The sequence below is a fragment of the Gorilla gorilla genome, chromosome 5, assembly GCF_029281585.2.
Source record: "Gorilla gorilla gorilla isolate KB3781 chromosome 5, NHGRI_mGorGor1-v2.1_pri, whole genome shotgun sequence".
Lineage (NCBI taxonomy): Eukaryota > Metazoa > Chordata > Mammalia > Primates > Hominidae > Gorilla > Gorilla gorilla.
Genome location: NC_073229.2, coordinates 143,147,259 through 143,165,233, shown reverse-complemented (window position 1 = coordinate 143,165,233; position 17,975 = coordinate 143,147,259). Strand labels below are relative to the sequence as shown.

General features: G+C 34.2%; 1 protein-coding gene across 12 annotated transcripts in view; it reads left to right on the top strand.

Moving 5' to 3' along the window:
- Window positions 1–16,608, top strand: part of FAM184A (family with sequence similarity 184 member A) — a 121,419-nt gene extending 104,811 nt beyond the window's left edge. For 2 of the 12 annotated variants that reach the window (XM_063707821.1, XM_004044604.5), the window contains exons 12-18: window positions 316–443; window positions 1,154–1,338; window positions 1,788–1,934; window positions 9,462–9,579; window positions 11,646–11,750; window positions 14,445–14,647; window positions 16,249–16,608. In XM_063707821.1, coding sequence (XP_063563891.1) covers window positions 316–443; window positions 1,154–1,338; window positions 1,788–1,934; window positions 9,462–9,579; window positions 11,646–11,750; window positions 14,445–14,647; window positions 16,249–16,330 — 968 coding nt within the window. In that variant the 3' untranslated portion in view covers window positions 16,331–16,608. Of the gene's footprint in view, window positions 1–315; window positions 444–1,153; window positions 1,339–1,787; window positions 1,935–9,461; window positions 9,580–11,645; window positions 11,751–14,444; window positions 14,648–15,567; window positions 15,663–16,248 lie in introns of all 12 variants that reach the window. The other 10 variants (XR_010134355.1, XM_019029501.4, XM_055391953.2 and 7 more) reach the window with 10 other exon arrangements.
- Window positions 16,609–17,975: the final 1,367 nt, after the last annotated feature.

Genomic DNA, 17,975 nt, shown 5'->3' with positions numbered 1-17,975 from the left:
GTGAAAGAGACGAATTAAAAATACTTCATCTCCATTAGCACTTTACCTGCATACTGAAAGCATGTATAAAAATACCTTGATCCACTTAAACATTTGAAATATTTTATATCCTCATCAAAGCTACATTTTTAAATTCGTGATAGTATATTGTAGTCTGTAATATTTAAATTTGTCATAGTTTATAATCTATTAATTTAATGGACATACACAAGTGTTCTAATTTTGAAATAATATTTTTTACTTCTATAATTTTTATCTAAAGTATTGATAATATTTTTTAAATGTGCCAAATGTATTTTTGCCTTGCAATTCCAGCTTCCTTGCGCTCAGAACTCAACCATCAACATGCAGCTGCAATTGATTTGTTACGGCATAATCATCATCAAGAATTGGCAGCTGCTAAAATGGAATTAGAGAGAAGCATAGACATCAGCAGAAGACAGGTAAGTAAGAGTATTCTGTACTCTGATGATTTCTTAAATTTGAATAGATTGAATGTTCATAATTTTCTGAAAATTATTTTGTAATAACTTATTTTCACTAGTTATCACATTCTATTTATATTGAAGAGCTTTATTTGATTCAGTTATTTATTTATTTGAGACAGGGTCTCGCTTTGTCACTGAGGCTGGAGTGGAGTGGCACAATCACAGAAGGGAGCTTAACTGTCAGATAACTGCTAGAGCAGCACTAAACTAAGTCTGCTTTGTAAGCCATGTGATGTGTGTGGTTTAGGAGGGCCTCCTTAGATGCGCTTTCTCTTTAGATTATAGGCAGTGGTGCCACAATTATTCTTCAAAATCATGTAAAACTTACTGAGAATGTAAGAGCACTGTGTTCTAATCTCAACTAATCCACTGATTATAAATCATCTTTGGGTATTGGTTTCCTCATCTGTAAAATGAGAGAGATGTCCTTTGACCTTTTGGGTTCTTTGTAATCTGACATTATTGAAGCTATATCCATATACACACTATATGTGTGGAAAGAGAAGAGGCCTTGAGGTTTTCTCATTTCAGCAGTTTGCTTTTGAAGAAGCAATGTCAGAATGATTACATTTGACATTCCAGTGTGCCATTTTCTTTCCCGCAGATAAACACAGAAACCAAATATGTAGAAAACTTCTAAAAATGACTTTTTTTTTTTTTAACAGAGTAAGGAGCACATGTGTAGAATTACAGATCTACAAGAGGAATTAAGACACAGAGAGCATCACATCTCTGAATTGGATAAGGAGGTTCAGCACCTTCATGAGAATATAAGTGCCCTAACCAAAGAACTGGAATTTAAGGGGAAAGAAATTCTCAGAATACGAAGTGAATCTAACCAACAGATAAGGTATGCCATTAAGTACAACAGAAGGAATATGCAGTGTCATCTGAAAAACTGTTGTGCTGATATTTAGTAATCTATGCTATTTTTGTGACTAGACTGGCTCTCTAGTAAAATATTGACGACCTCTTTTTACTTTATTTGATGACTATTTTATAATCTAGAACACAGATGAAATGTTTATATCTTGAATGATGTAACATGTATTCATTCATTTTGGAAATTGTATATAATTAACTGAATTCTTTTTAAAATGTTATTTGAAAAAGCATTAAAGGAGACAACTTTAACAAAGCCAGAAGCTTATAGCAGAAAGTAAGTAGCTTAATTTAGGCTGTTTACATAAATTTTCTATATATTATACCAAAAACCATTTCAAATCTGGTAGAATAATAGAAAGTTTTGAAAGCTTGACTTCAGAATAACATTTTCTTAACTAAAAATAAATCAAACAGGTTGCATGAACAAGATTTAAACAAGAGACTTGAAAAAGAGTTGGATGTCATGACAGCAGACCACCTCAGAGAGAAAAATATCATGCGGGCAGATTTTAATAAGACTAACGAGCTACTCAAGGAAATAAATGCCGCTTTACAAGTGTCGTAAGTCATATTATATACGAAAATTCATATGTGGATAATAAATTTAGGAGTACTGTGTTTAACCTCAGATTAGCTGTTATTTTGACTCTAATAAAAAGGATGCTTTAAAAAGAAAATTTTAGTGCTGTGTTACAGATGGTAATTGCAGTGCTATATGTTCTTTAATTAGGATGAGGCAGTTGAATGATGATGTTTTATCAACTAAGACCACAACAGTTCTGCTAGAACAGTAATCTAAAGAGTGTTCCTTAGGATCATGAACTATCATGCCATGGTGAAAACTGAAAATATGGCTATATATAATGTTAAGTAAAAAGAATATATAGTGAACAATAGGAATACTATGATCCTGTATACACACTAATAATGTATATTTTACCAAAATATCAAAATATCTTAACAAATACCAAATTTTAATGGTAATGGTTCCCTCAAGAGAATGGATTAGGAGGTACTGGAGATGAGAAAGAGCAATTCTTTCTTTTTATTTTATATACTCCACTTACATATTGTTTAAATTCCTACAAGAAGCATCTAATTGTCTTATGATTTTAAAAATCAATAAAGGGGAAAACATTACAAATAAAGTTACCGCTTATACATAGTAACTACAGTATTGTTAAAACCAAAGTTTCTAATTCTTATTTAATGTTCTTTGAAAACATTTAATAACCCTTCCTTTCCTAGATGCTTTTAAACTGATGTAGCTAATGCAGTTTGTACTCAGTCCATCTCTGTGGCCTAAACCCTGGTCCAACATAAGTTATTTCAGAATTAATCTACTCTGAGCTGCTGCTAGTAGTTTATTCACCTTTAGTCTCTCCTCTTCCAATCAAATATATATATCCACATACTTCAGTAAAGTCACAATTAGTGACTAATCCGATTATCCTTCATGTCAAAGTCAAATGTAAACTTAACAGCTCCAATGTGCCTTATTCTACATCATCCAACAGCAACCCTTATTTCTTATTCTGTCTACTGTCTTTTTATCAGCCTAGTGGACCTTCTTGGTTTCCTGTGTTGTCCTCTACAGTCTAGAATAACCTCCTGTGTTGTTGCCGTTTTAAGTATCGTCCTCAAATCTAAAAATTATCTTCTTTTATTTGATTTATGTGACCAATCTCTCGGTAAAGATTGTTACATACATAGGCAACACCACAACACACACATACAGACGCACACATGCACACACACGTATTCACTTAAGCCACAGCAGAAAACAGGTCCCCAGTTGTTATTTACTTGAGTATGCTGTGAGATGAGGTGCTCTTTCTGATGGGCATATTCAGAATCGTTACATTAGTTAAGCACCCAGTGAATGTTTCATGAATGAATTTTATGGTTCTTTCTCCATCATATTTACCACTTTTTGAAGTTGCCTTTGAAATGGTGAGGAAGCTTGTGTTACTTCCCTGGTCACTCTGAGTTTGGTGTTTGCTGTTATTAGAGGTGATTTTTAAATCCTTTTGGGCCAAGTATGAGCTCAGGTATCTGCCTTGTATAACAGCTCATAACCTCATGCTTTTGCAGAAAGGATTTACAATAGACCTCAATTCCTTGGCTGTCCTTTTTCCTGGCCTCAGTGGTATTCCTCAGACAGAGACTGAAATCTTGGCATCCCCCACTTCATGCTCTGAAAAAACATAGTCACAGAAAGAATAACGTCAGTCTGTCTGTGTGTCCTGTCTCCTTAGGAATGTTAATTTACAAAGAGTAAAGGTTGTGTCCTTGTTTTTCCTTTATTCTGTTGCATATGGTTTTGCACATTATGAATCTTCAGTAGGTAGCAAATAACTTAGTTTTTGATTTTATGATCATTTTTAATAATCAAAGAATTAGTATTTACTTTTAAGTAAACTACCTGCTTTTCTAGACTCTCCTTTCATTTTAATGCTTCCACTTGGGTCCATGCTAACCAATCATGTTTCTTTTTTCACCAGAAACCTACTGCCACCAGGTAATTACCCCCTAGCTTTAGGTGTTTACTCCTTTAGTTAAAAACAAACACACACCAAATTTATATTTGACCAGCACTGTCCAATAGATTGTCTGTGATAATGAAAATGTTTTGTATCTGCTTTGTCCAGGTTAGTAGCTTCTAGCTAAAAATGGCTCTTGAATGCTTGAACGGTGGTTAGCATAACTGAGGAGCTGAATTTTTAAATTTCATTTAATTTCAATTAATTTAAATGTAAATAGCCATATGCAGACTAATGGCTACAATGTTGGAAAACATAGTTTTAGACAATTGGTTGTTTCTGTTCCATATCCTTAAATGCAGCCTGCTTGGATCTGCTGAATGGTTTGGATTTAGACAGGTAGTGAGCAGGGAGAGTTGGTTCCAACTTATGGAGCTGTGGGAAACAGTATCTGAACTGTTCCCAAGGACTAGGGGATTCTATTGAAGTTCCTAATCAGCTGCACCCTGGCTTTAAAACTTTGAAATCAGAAAAGTCCCGTGGATTCCTGGAAGGCAGTGGTGCTGGGGGCTGAAGGGACATGGTGCAGCCTGACAGGCCACAGCCTGCCACTGAGGAAGCTTGGGGGCAGAGGCAGCTTCTTGCTTCTGCTCCTGCCCCAAATCCTGTTGAACTCCCTTCCTGGAGAGAGAAGGGTGGGGCAACACATGTAAAGGATGGGAAATACCCTCTAAGTCTGTAAGTATTGTAGAAATGGTGATGAGTTCTATATTGCTTATGGATGATGATTATTAGAAATCCTCTTTGGTGCTGGAAGTTAAAGTTTTAGATTTTTCAGAGAGTTCTATAGAAATTTTATTTTTCAGTGATATAGTAGTAAAAACTTTATATCTAATAAAAATGTCCTGATTCTGGTTTCTTTTAGAAACAAATGAGAGAATGGGCTGTTTGATTTTTTTTTATCTGAATGATTACTCTGTAAGTAAAGAAAGTTTAAGCTAAATGAAAACATTCTCTACAACTTGAGGTCATGGCCGATTTTTAATATGCAAAAAGATGGTTCTGAGATTACTGATTGTTTAGGTTTATTTCACAAAAGATGATTTCTTCTTGAGAGAAATGTTGAGTTTCTGTACTTAGATTTTAAATAGATCAGTAATCCCCAATTGAAAAGAAGCACTCCACCATACCTGAATTACTTATTTTTTTTTTTTAAGTTTTGAGTCCTTTCATCTATAATACTCAAATAACTTTTGTTTTTGTTGTCATTTGATTTTTAATTTACCATTCAGGTATGGTTGTAAGCTTTGTGAGGTACGGAAGTAGTCTTGTCACAAATCAGTCTGTGCATAATTTATGGGAAAAGAAAGGTTCAGCGTTAAAGTGCTTCAATTGCTATATTTCCTTTATTTAAGAGTTTAGAAAATGATGATATAATAGAGTTTTTTCATCTTTATAAAATCAAAGTTATAGGATATATGTGTGCATAATATACTATTGTTTGGTTATGAAACAATAGTATACCATTTTTGGTTCTAAAATTCACTGATTTTATTTTTTTATCCTTTTTCTTAACAAGACTATAACTTGGAAACTTTGTATACAGCTTTTTAGGCATTTGTAATTTAGGCCTGTTGTCCATGAATCACAGACATTGACCTGTATATTGTCAGAGCCAAAGAAAGCAGGGCATGCATGCCTGGTGAGAATCCATCAGTGGCCCTAATTAGTAATTTTATATATTCTACTTCTCCTTTCTCCTTTTTTCCCCCTTTCTCTTCTCTCTTCTATTACTTTTAATGGAAATCTGTAAAATTTGAGTAAAAGGCTACACTTGTGTGGTATTCTCAAGGCGGCATTTCCCAGGCTTTAATCATTTGTATACATCCTTGGGAATTGGGTCATTTCTGGCTATGTATATTATTTTCTTAATATTTTTAATTGACTTATTTTAACTTAAATATTTAATAGGAAAACTTGATATCACTACAGTAGAACATTTATCACTACTGAAAAATTTTATCCTTTATTCTAAATAAAAGCTAAGCTATAATTATATGAATGTAAATTTTGTGAAAATAAAACAATGTTATTAGATTCTAGCTAGCATTTACACTGAAGGCCTGCCTGAGTGTTGTGAAATAGAGTAATGAACATAAGTTATGAAGGCAATTTAAGATATATAGACCCGGCTGAGCACAGTGGCTCATGCCTGTAATCCCAGCACTTCTGGAAGGCCGAGGCAGGCGGATCACCTGAGGTCAGGAGTTTGAGACCAGCCTGACCAACATGGTAAAACCCCGTCTCTACTAAAAATACAAAAATTAGCCGAGTGTGGTGGCAGACACCTGTAATCCCAGCTACTCGGGAGACTGAGGCAGGAGAATCGCCTGGACCCGGGAGGTGGAGGTTGCAGGGAACTGAGATTGTGCCATTGCACTCCAGCCTGGGTGACAGAGCAAAACTCCATCTCAAAAAAAAAAAAAAAAAAAAATATATATATATATATATATATAAAATATATAAAATATATAAAAATATATATATATATATACATATATGTATATATATATACACCCAAACAATTTTTTTTTGTTGTGATAGAAAGATTAAAGAACAAACTTAAAAACAACTGTGTATCCAGGAACAAAACCAAACTCCACATGTTCTCACTCATAAGTGGGAGTTGAACAAGGAGAACATGTGGGCCCAGGGAGGGGAACATCACACACCAGGGCCTGTCAGGGGGTGGGAGGCAGGGGGAGGGATAGCATTAGGAGAAATACCTAATGTAGATGATGGGTTGTTGGGTGCAGCAAACCCATGTATACCTGTGTAACAAACCTGCATGTTCTGCACGTGTATCCCAGAGCTTAAAGTATAATTAAAAAACAAAACAAAACTGTATCACCAGTTGTTCACACCTGGACTAAATTTTAGAAGCAGTGCTGGTTATGAGAGCTGCCTGCGGCAACTGAAGAAAAGAAAAATATTGACTAGTCTTGGCTTGAAATGGATATCGGAATAGTACCAAGTTTCCTTTCTGTAAAAATTTTAAAAGACTAGTAATTAATGAAATATATTTGCAAGTTAAATCTATATCATATTACTTACTTGTTCTCTCCTTTAATGCTTTCCTGTTTGTGTTTATATGGATTATGTTTTTTCTATTTAATCAATTATATTTTCCTATTTAATATCCAGGTGTTTTTCTTATTAAACATTTTTGATGATGTAAAAATATTTTATTAGTCCGTTCTCACGCTGCTAATAAAGTCATGCCCGAGACTGGGTAATTTATAAAGGAAAGAGATTTAATTGACTCACAGTTCAGCATGGCTGGAGAGGCCTCAGGAAACTTACAATCATGGCGGAAGGGGAAGTAAACACATCCTTCTTCACATGGTGACAGAAAGAAGAAGGACCAAGCAAAGGGGGAAAAGATTTTCCCTTATAAAACCATCAGATCTTTTGAGAAGTTACTGTCATGAGAATAGCATGGGGATAACTGCCCCCATGATTCAATTACCTCCCACCAGGTTTCTCCCATGACACATGGGGATTGTGGGGACTACAATTCAAGATGAGATTTGGGTGAGACACAGCCAAACTATATCAGATATTTTATAGAGAAGATTAACTGATAATAATTCTGTAGGCAAAGGATGTTTAAGCTAAATAAAAACACTGCAATTTGGATTCAGGGGTAGACCTTTATTATGCAAAAAAAAAGTGGTTCAGAGATTGTAACTGATTGCTTTAGATTCACTTTACCTTAACTTCTCAATTAACAAAAAGATAGAAATAATAGTTTTAAATAAGGCTTTAAATTTAGTTGTTTAGCTACCATTTATACCAAGTATTCTTGCTCAGCTGCGGTAAGCAGTTCATAAATCTTGTACTTTGCTTTTAATGATAAAAGAAAGTGCTCCAGTGACCTCTTGTGGTTTCTCCAACATAAAACCCAAATTGCTGTTTCTTTTACTAGTTTAGTATTTCTCGACTCTTAATGTTTGCCCATAAAATACTTTAAGAGTTAACTCTGCCATATTGGGATAAAATGCAAGGTCACTTTATTTGAGTTAACAAATCACATTATTTTTCACTTGGTCTCTATTGTCACAAAAGAACAAAAGTAAAGATAGTGGAACTTAACACATTGTACAGCAAGGTTGTTCAACCCACGGCCCGCAGGCCATATGCAGCCCAGGACAGCTTTGAATGCGGCCCACCACAAATTCATAAACTTTCTTAAAGCATGATAAGATTTTTTTTTTTGAGATTTTTTTTTAAGCTCATCAGCTATCGTTAGTGTTAGTGTATTTTATGTGTGCCCGAAGACAATTCTTTAAATGTGGCCCAGGGAAACCAAAAGATTGGACACCCCTGTTGTACAACTTACCTCGTACTGATCTGATGAAGTCCTAGCTGATCCTGAGACAATCACTTCCTCACTTCCTCATCACCTTCATACCTCCCAACACCCTAATTGACAACTTTAGCCAGGGGACTGGATAGAGAACCTAATATGTTATCTCCAAATCTTTAGCTTAGGCTGAGTTTTTGGAGGGATTTTATGGTACTCAAATACACTGAGATTCAGGTACCTCTCTAGGGTTTTGGGTGGGAATAGGAATGTATAACTGATTTCTGGAAGATAGATCATCTACAAGTTACTCAGTATTCATGAGTGAATAATTTTTTCTAAGAATCGTTATTAACCATAATTTTATTGAATAATGTTATTGAAATTTTAAGTTCTATCCTCTATATCCTGAAAACAAGATTTTAAAAATTGTTCTAATTATTTGCATTTTCTAAAATTGAGAGTGCTTTTTCTGAAACTAAGCCAGCAGTTTCCATTTGTATTCTCTTCAGTCTTCCCCATTCTATATTCTTAGACTCAGCAGGATGTGTCACCTGCTTATAAAAAGTGGCCTATATTTTAACGTTCAAGGCATTCAGGCCTATTACCACCTCATATCATTCAGGACAGAATAGGCTTAGAAGGGAACATAATTCTTCTCTTACCTGATGAAACTTTTTTTCAGTTTGTATGTATTGGCTGATAATACAGAATTTTTAAACTTTCTTTTCTATAAACCAGGAAAAAATGATGTCATACATGTGTGTCCTTTGTTTTGCTTTCGTCTGTATTTGTTTCTTGTCCTTTTTATATGTTACCAAGCCTTGTGTTATCACACAATATTGTATTGTGATAAGCACTTGTAATAGTAAGCCTGCCTTTCTAGTATCAAACCTGTTATTTGTCAGGTTAGTATCATTCAACATATAATTTCTTCTGCAGAGCTTATCTCCAGATACTCCTCACCTTTTCTCCAGATACTCTGGAATGACTTAAAATGAGTGACTTCTTCAGAAGTAACCTGCAAAGCCTTTCATAGTACCATCTACCCCTTTAACTCCTTTAATGCAACTACTGCTCTTGAAGCAGTCATGTCATTATGCTTAAAAGTTTTAAGGAAAAAAGAAGTTTTGTTTCAGATTTTTGTGTGTGTTCAACTAGACTAATTTTTTTAATGTAGGTATTACAGAAGAATGTATCTGAGTGATATCAATGAGCTAAAGTCTTTCTTGTTCTCAGATTAGAAGAAATGGAAGAAAAATATCTAATGAGAGAATCAAAACCAGAAGATATACAGATGATTACAGAATTAAAAGCTATGCTTACAGAAAGAGACCAGATCATAAAGAAACTAATTGTAAGATATTTTGGTTTTAGTCTAACCATGTTAGTAATCAATAGATATTGATTGGGAAAATATGGGACAATCTTTTTAAGTAATGCTAAGTGAAAATAGAAAACACAGAACATGTGCATTGTGATTGAAAGTTCATTGAAATGTTTATGAATAAAGTAATTTTTAAAATTTAAATTTGGCATTAGGGTAAGGGAATTGTACGTCTTTCATTTTTTTAAAAGAAAGTCTTTTTGATACATATTGAATGTTTAATAATATGTCACTGCCAGTATACAATTAATATACCATTGAAGTGTGTGTATGTATGTGTGTTGCACATGTAGTATTAGGATTGGCTAGCAAAGAAAAGCCAGCACATTCATGCATTAGCCTGTATTGTACACTAACAAGTTGAGCATATTGATTTCCTAAAATGTGTCCTAGCAAACACTAATCCAACATTTTTACTCTATAGAAAAAAAATGTTCCATAATCTAGCCGCAGAAAAGTTGCATGCTTTCTCTTGGAAGGTCAGTAACACTGAGGTTCTCTCTTGGAAAGTCAGTAACACTGGGTTCTTAATGGCTCTGAAGTTTATCAGCTAAGAAAATACGGATTTAACAATGAATATACTCTTTAACCGTTCATATCTTCAGCTGCAGACTTTGGACTTTAGCATGCAAAAAGAGCATAAGAGCAACATGTATTTCTGAAGTCCTTTTTCCTTAATGCATCTCTGTTTGCATTTAGGAGAGGCAGCCTGTTGTCTGAGACTAGAAGTTCCTGCTGAAAGCAACAGGTAGCAGATTGGGGATCACAGGTAGAATCCAGGAGCAGGCTTTGGAGAGATGAGTGTGTGCTGCTTCAATCCACCAGCCACCCAATTTTCTACATATTGTGAACATGAGCACAGGCCTTATAGATTGCTGCATCTGATAGCAGCAGACTCATGGAAAATTATATTTCACACATGAAATCAGCAAGCATAGTAAATGTATTGAAACTCTGTTCCATATAAATAGCTATTAATTCCCAGTTCTTACTGAGGAGGTGTTATAATTGTATTTTGTCCTCACAGCAAATACAGTAAAGCAACTTTCGAAAGCAACACAGCTCACCAGGGAAGAGCCAGGATTGTAGGCAAGGGTTGTTCCATACTCCTTCCACAACAGCCTGACTCCGTGGACTGTGAGGCACATAGGTCAAGATTAGTGATTTGAATGACAGTGGTGACTAAGAGAGGCATAAAGAATTCTACTAGATTTCACTAGAATCTAGTTCTGCTAGAGCACAGCCCTGCATTCTCCCACACACTGTTGTATTTACTTATGGCCTTCCCACATTCTGCTTACTTAATTAGAACATCTTGTTGGTGAAGCCAAAGGTAAAGGTTTTACCTCTATGTGGGCAATCACTTTTTCCCTGTTCTTTGATTACCATTGCTATCGTGGATTAATATCTCAGATTAGATGCAATCAAATCTATTTACAGTACTGAAGAATAATGAGGCCGGATATGATGGCTCATGCTTATAATCCCAGCACTTTGGGAGGCTGAAGCCAGAGGATTGCTTGAGGCTAGGAGTTTGAGTCCATCCTGGATGATGTAGTGAGACCCTACCTCTACACACACCAAAAAAAAAACAAAAAAAAAACACAAAAAAAAACTTAGCTGGGTATGGTGGCACATGCCTATAAAAAGAAATGGAAATAAAGATTAATGATATAGTGTCATCCTTATCTGTGGAAACAATTCAGTCATGCCCAGAGCCCCATGAATGTAAGTTGTAAACCTGCCCAAACTGCATAGTCAGCCCTGTGAAACAGCTGGGACCAAATAAAACATTTAGGTCCACTTTTGAAGGAAACGGGTCAAGTGCTCGGGTATAGGGTTTAAAAGCTGTTGAAAACTTATCCCCCAACATTCCTTAAGACAGCAGCAATCAGGTCAAGAAATCTTAAAACAAAGTATCTAAATCTTCATTCAGGTTTTATAGTAAATTTTAAATGAAATGGCGTTTATACATTTATGTTTTTAAAATATTCCATAGAAAATATTTAAAAGATGTTTATAATTCTTTTGCATAGGAGGATAATAAGTTTTATCAGCTGGAATTAGTCAATCGAGAAACTAACTTCAACAGAGTGTTTAACTCAAGTCCTACTGTTGGTGTTATTAATCCATTGGCTAAGGTATGTGCCGTAAACACTGTAGAATAGGAATGTGGTTTAAAAGTTGGTTAAAAATTTGGTGAAAATATTTGGAGCAGCATAGTTAGATAAAGCTCCCAAAAAATGTTTTCTTCTATTTAATAATCTAGCACTGAAACTTATGAATTATTTATATGTTCATTTTAAGAATGAAACTGAATACTACTCATATTCCTTTAAATATATTTTACCAATATTATAAAACTTGATTCTACCTTTTTTTCATATTTCTAAAGAAAACTAACCTTCTGACTCTGCTTAAGACTATTTCTTGTTGTTTTCTTATGGTTCACAATCTTCTGCTTATGGTCCAGAAAGAGACTCCAGCCCTGGATACCCAACAGCTGTTCCTGGTTTAAGGCCTAACATCTTAATGGACCTTGGGTTGGACATGTATTTTGTTGCCTACCAATCATCAGAGAAGGGCTTTACTTCTCTCAGCCTTCTGACCGTTCTTTTTGGTTTGGTTTGGTTTTTTGTTTTTGTTTTGGAGATGGCGTCTCACTACGTTGCTCAGGCTGGTCTCAAACTCTTGGGCTCAAGCGATCCTCCTGCTTCCAGCTCCCGAGTGGATGGGATTGCAGGTGTATGCCACTTTGCCCAGCTTTATGACCGTTCTTAATTAAAATTGAGCATGACTTATTTTGATATTTGTTACTGTCTTGGGACAAAAAGAAGAGCCTTGAAATAGACATGGCCAAGTCTTATAAATCTTTGTACCCTAGCTTCCCATGGCTCCAATCATGTTTTGGGTATAGTAGGTATTCAGTAAATATTTGTTCAGTTGCAAAATTTCATCACATTCCCTATAAGCCACCACAAATTATTCTGTGAATAAAGGAAGTCATAAATGATTATATATATACATATATATATATTGGCTTCATAGGAATTATGAATCTTATGGCAGAAATCAATAGTAGAATAAATAAAAGTGATAGTTCCAAAGCTGTTTTTCAAATTCAGATTTTATTAAGTTTCACGTCATGCCTAATTTTTATTAGGACTTTACCCAGAAATTTTCCTTTCCTTTCACAGCTCGTAAAACTTCTCTGTTAAGAACACTGAATCTATCCTTCCTTTACAAGTTAAAGTGTTCCAAACTTTAAACTTGAATGTTTTCTAAAATAGAATGACTGTAGTGGCATGTAGCTGTATCTCAGAGTCTAAAATACTGCCTGGCAGATAGAAAGCTCTGAGTAAATAATTGGTGAATGAATAATTATAATTAGTTTTAGTTTTTTAATTCATAATTTAGGGTGAAATAAGATTTTAATTATAAAGCAAGATTATGAGGTTTGTGGAAAAAAGATATACTAAAAATACTCCTTTTCATTTATTTATTTTATTGGAATTAAATTTTTTAGCTGCAAAACGATTACTGTAGAACTTTACCAGTATTCTTTTGATTTCTTAAAATAGAAACCTTAAGTAGGTTTAATTATGCCCTCTGGTGACTAGAATAAGAAAATGCAAAAGATACATCTTTGTAAGAACTTTCAAACTACTTTTGACTCCTAATAGTGACTTTAGTTTTCACAAATAGTTCTCAGGAAGGTATTATTATTATTTTCTTTTTCTGGTTATGCTAAAATAGGATTTTCATCAGAGACTGTACAAGTCACAGAATATGACAGAGGAAAATGTTTAGACAATGAGATAAATAAAAATAAAAGTTCCATCTTATATATTAATTGCATTTTTTCCCAAACTCGAGTTATTTCCCTAAAAAAGCTTACAAAGTTAATTGGTATACATCTAATTAGTAAAATATGATAATATTCTAAATATCTAGTAACATGTTAATTTTTATTTCTCATAGCAAGATGATGATCATTGATTCTAGAGATGTGAATAAAATACTTTGAGACTAAAGTTAGTGAATTGCAAGCTGATAGAGTTTGATAATCTGCAATGGAATTTGTCTTTTTATCTCTTAATTTTAAAGACACATTAAAAAATCAGCTGATTACTATTGTTTTGTAACCTTTAAAGTTTAAAAAATATGAGCCAATTAATGATACTGCCAATTAATATGGAAATTAGACTTAATTATGCAGATATAACTTTCTCTCTTCAGAAAGATAGATGTCACAGTGAATTTAAAACCAGATTATTTCTCTTAAGTCAGCTTTAGGTCTTTAGCAGAAATGTGCAATTTGTTTCAAACTACATTGCGAAGCATTTTCTCATTCCTTTTTTTTTTCCAGGCAAGAACTGCCTCCCTTTGACAGATGGCTAAATTTCATGGACCTCTCTTTTAAAATTATGTTTAACTTTACCCCTTCTCCTAATTTTAGCCTAAATCCATTTAACCTTCTATCTGCAAGACTTGCTCTCTCCCCTAATCCTTTTTCCCTTTTCTTCCCAAAAGGGTATTCTTTACCCCTTGGCACTCTTTTTACCTTCTCTCTCATTCCTCGTGAATGACTCCTAAATGTTTCTTCCTCATTCTTTCTGCCCTGGTAGCATGTCTGTCTTTGAGGATTCCATGTAGATAAAAAATACCTCCAAGGATTCCCAGACCACAGTTTGGGTAACACTGGTTAATTAACATTTTAATTTAACATAAAGCTTCCAAAATTTTCCCATGCCAAATTTCTATCTTCTACCATTCCTATTTTCTCATTTGTCCTCATGCAGGGACTATCCTCACATGTATTATTTTTAATGCAGCAAAAGAAGAAGAATGATAAATCACCAACAAACAGGTTTGTGAGTGTTCCCAATCTAAGTGCTCTGGAATCTGGTGGAGTGGGCAATGGACATCCTAACCGCCTGGATCCCATTCCTAATTCTCCAGTCCACGATATTGAGTTCAACAGCAGCAAACCACTTCCACAGCCAGTGCCACCTAAAGGGCCCAAGACATTTTTGAGGTGAGACCCGTCTCACCAATGTTTTTTTCTTTTCTTTTTTAACTTGAGAAATTTACCTTCTTACACTGCAGAAATCACTACTTTAAGAACAACCTAAGAAAAATTACTATGAAATATTTTCTTCAAAGTATATTTATCACCTCTCTAGAGAACTTCCTTTTGACTGTGTTAAAAAGATTTTTTCTAATTTCTGGTCATCAGTCAATTTTCTAAGTACTTAAAGAGGTGTTAATGTAATTTATATCATTAGAATTTTAATATTATGCACAATTACTTTATTTTTAGTATTGTCACCAATTTTTAAATTAACAATCCATCCTTATTGTAGAACTTTAAAATAATTTTTTGTTTACTAAGTGGTTTTTGTTTTTTATATATGTTTATTTTTTTCCCTTTCTTGTTTACCAAGATTTATATATATATATATATATATATATATATATATATATATATATATGCTTATTGTCAAAATAGAAACATACGTAAACTCTGGGAACTTAAATATACTTATGCAAAAACTAAATTTAGAAAAAATAAATAATTTTTAAAATTTCCATTCCAATTTTAAGTTACCTTGCAGTTGTTGATTAAATGTATTAGCAAATTTTGAATGAAATGCAAATTTCATTAGAAATTTAGCCATTAGATAAAGTCAGAAAGTACCGTTGTTTTATGCTCATCTTACTATTACTGATTTTTTGCTGCTTTATGTTTTTTTTCTTATCTTACTAAATCTTAGCAGTGTCACTAGTAATAGTCTTACAAAGTAGGCAGGTTTTTTTAGGCTAAGTGATTAGTGACATAGTTAATGATTAACAAAAAAAATAGCCAGAATGAAAATTAGTCAAATACACCTCTGAATTTGTCTCCTGCTAAATATTTTGTGTTGCTTATTTTCCCTTGTGCATGGGTATGTTCAGGTATCAGTAAGATGCATGTGCATGAGCTCAAGGAACATGACTACTGGAGTTTCCATTACACATTGTTGCGTGCCTTGTAATTTTCCCCAAAGACGGTAGGGATTCTTTTGTTTTCTTAAGTAGCCCAAAGAATCTTTAGTTAGAATTAAGAAAAGTATAAACTATATAACATCAATGACGGGGGAAATTATATTTTTAGTGTTCTCCCTTTCCTGGAGTATTTGCTTAGGGAATTATGAAATGAAAATTTAATGTAAAATGCATATAGTAAAAAACACTAGTAGTTACTTTAGTTATATTTAAGGACACATCTGTACGATCAGCTAAAAGAGAAAAGGTGCTGAAAGACAGGAGCATTATTTTATTCTCTCTTGTTTCCCACAATTCTTACTGAATTTTTTATTCAAAGAAGGTGACATTTTTGCAGTTGTTTTTTGTTTTTTGTGATTGTTGTGATGTGGCTCCTCCTTAACTGACTACATTTGAGCTGCTGATGCACTCTTATGCTCTCATGGAGTGGAGAACCGATTCTAGTATAGAGAGAGTAGCAAATCTTTAAAACACGACTTACAACATGGGGAACCCGTTGTGGTAATCTATGCTGATGTTTTATGTGCTTTTGCCTTCATTTTGCAAAATGACTTAATGCTGGGTTACATGTCTCTCTTTTTATGAATTCAGTCCTGCTCAGAGTGAAGCTTCTCCAGTGGCTTCTCCAGATCCCCAGCGCCAGGAGTGGTTTGCCCGGTACTTCACATTCTGAAAGAATTGTGTTGGCACAGCTCTGTATGGACTGTTACTAAGAGCATGACTTTATACAGATTGTTATGTAAATAGGCTTTCCTATGTCAAACACTGTGAATGAGAAAGTATTTGTCTCTCCAACTTGAAAATGCACTGTATTTCCTGTGATATTTATTGGAATCATTCTATAAGGTACTATATTATGTGTGTAATTATAACTGTTATTTTTATTTGAGATGGAAGAGTCTTTAACCTTTGTAATTACTGCATAATAAATTTTGTTAGAACAAACAATAATGCTTTTTATTTTTTTCTAAGTTTGCTTTAATTTTTAAATATTTTTTAATTCCAGGTAAGACTTGTCAACAAGTTTTACTGCATTATAATCATGTCATATCAAATTATTTGACTTCAGTAATCATAACAATCAGGATAGGGAAATAGAAACTCTTGTTCCAGTACAATGTGTAATTTTAACTAAATTGTTCTCTAAATTTACAAAGCTAGAATGAAAGTGCTTGTGTAAATTGTGGACTTTCAAGTGTATAAAATACTGTTGACTTTTAGGTGTTTTTTTTTTTCAGTTTTGATAGTTGAGATCTAGAACTTTAGTACAGTTAGTATCTATAATTAATACTATGTTTTATGGCCAAAAGTCACTGGGTAAAGAATAAATAGTCAATTTGATTTTAATTTGTCTTAAAAGCCAGTTTGATAGTTTTCTAAATTGGTGTAATTAATAGGGAGTGAGACATAGGGGTTTGGAGCTCAGGAAAAGAAAGACTGGGCTACAGATGTTTTGGAACATGGCATGTATGAGATAGAGAAATCCACAGGTGTGGATGAGAACAACAAGGAAGGGGGTTGAGGATAGAACTTTTGGAGAAACCAACATGTCAGAAACAGACAGGGCTTGAATGAGAATGAGAAGTAGAGTTACAGATCCAAAAAAGCATAGTGTCCTGCAAGAAGAAAGTTTCAGAGAGACCCAGCAGCCAGCCAACAATGTTAAATGCTGTGGGTGTCAGAAAAGGGAAAAAATGAAGTGTCCACTGGCTTTGACAACTACAAGATGGTCTTAGCAAAAGCAGATTCAGGGTAACAGTGGCAACAAAAGCCAGATTATAGGAAAGAAGGAAATGGAAGTCAAGGAAGTTGAGACCGTGAGTAAAAACTTCTCTTTGAAAAAATCTTAGTAATACAGGGAAGAGGAAAGAGAAAGTAAAGTCATAGACTGGGAAGGGTCAAGATGGGCTTTGTTTGTGTCTTTAGGAGACTTTATCATGCTTTCATGCTGGAGGAGAGAGAGAGAAATTAAAAGGACAGGAGGAGAAGGGGACCAACCGCCCATAGAATACCTGAATCTTCTTCATAACGTCCCTGACTGACTGAGCTTTTATACTTCCAGTGATAGGAAACTCCTTTCTCTGAGGGTAGCACTGGCTGTGCCATCAAGTGTCTTAACCTCTGTGACTCAGTCTCCTGGGCTATATAATACATATTACCTTCCATCCTACCTTCCTAAGAAGATAATATGAGATAGCTTATGAAAGGTCCTAGGAAAGGTATAAATTGCTACAGATGAGAAAATAGTTGTCTTGAAAAGTAGAAGAGCAAATGTATTAGAAAACTGTAAAAGGATTATCAGGCATAATTGAGATCAC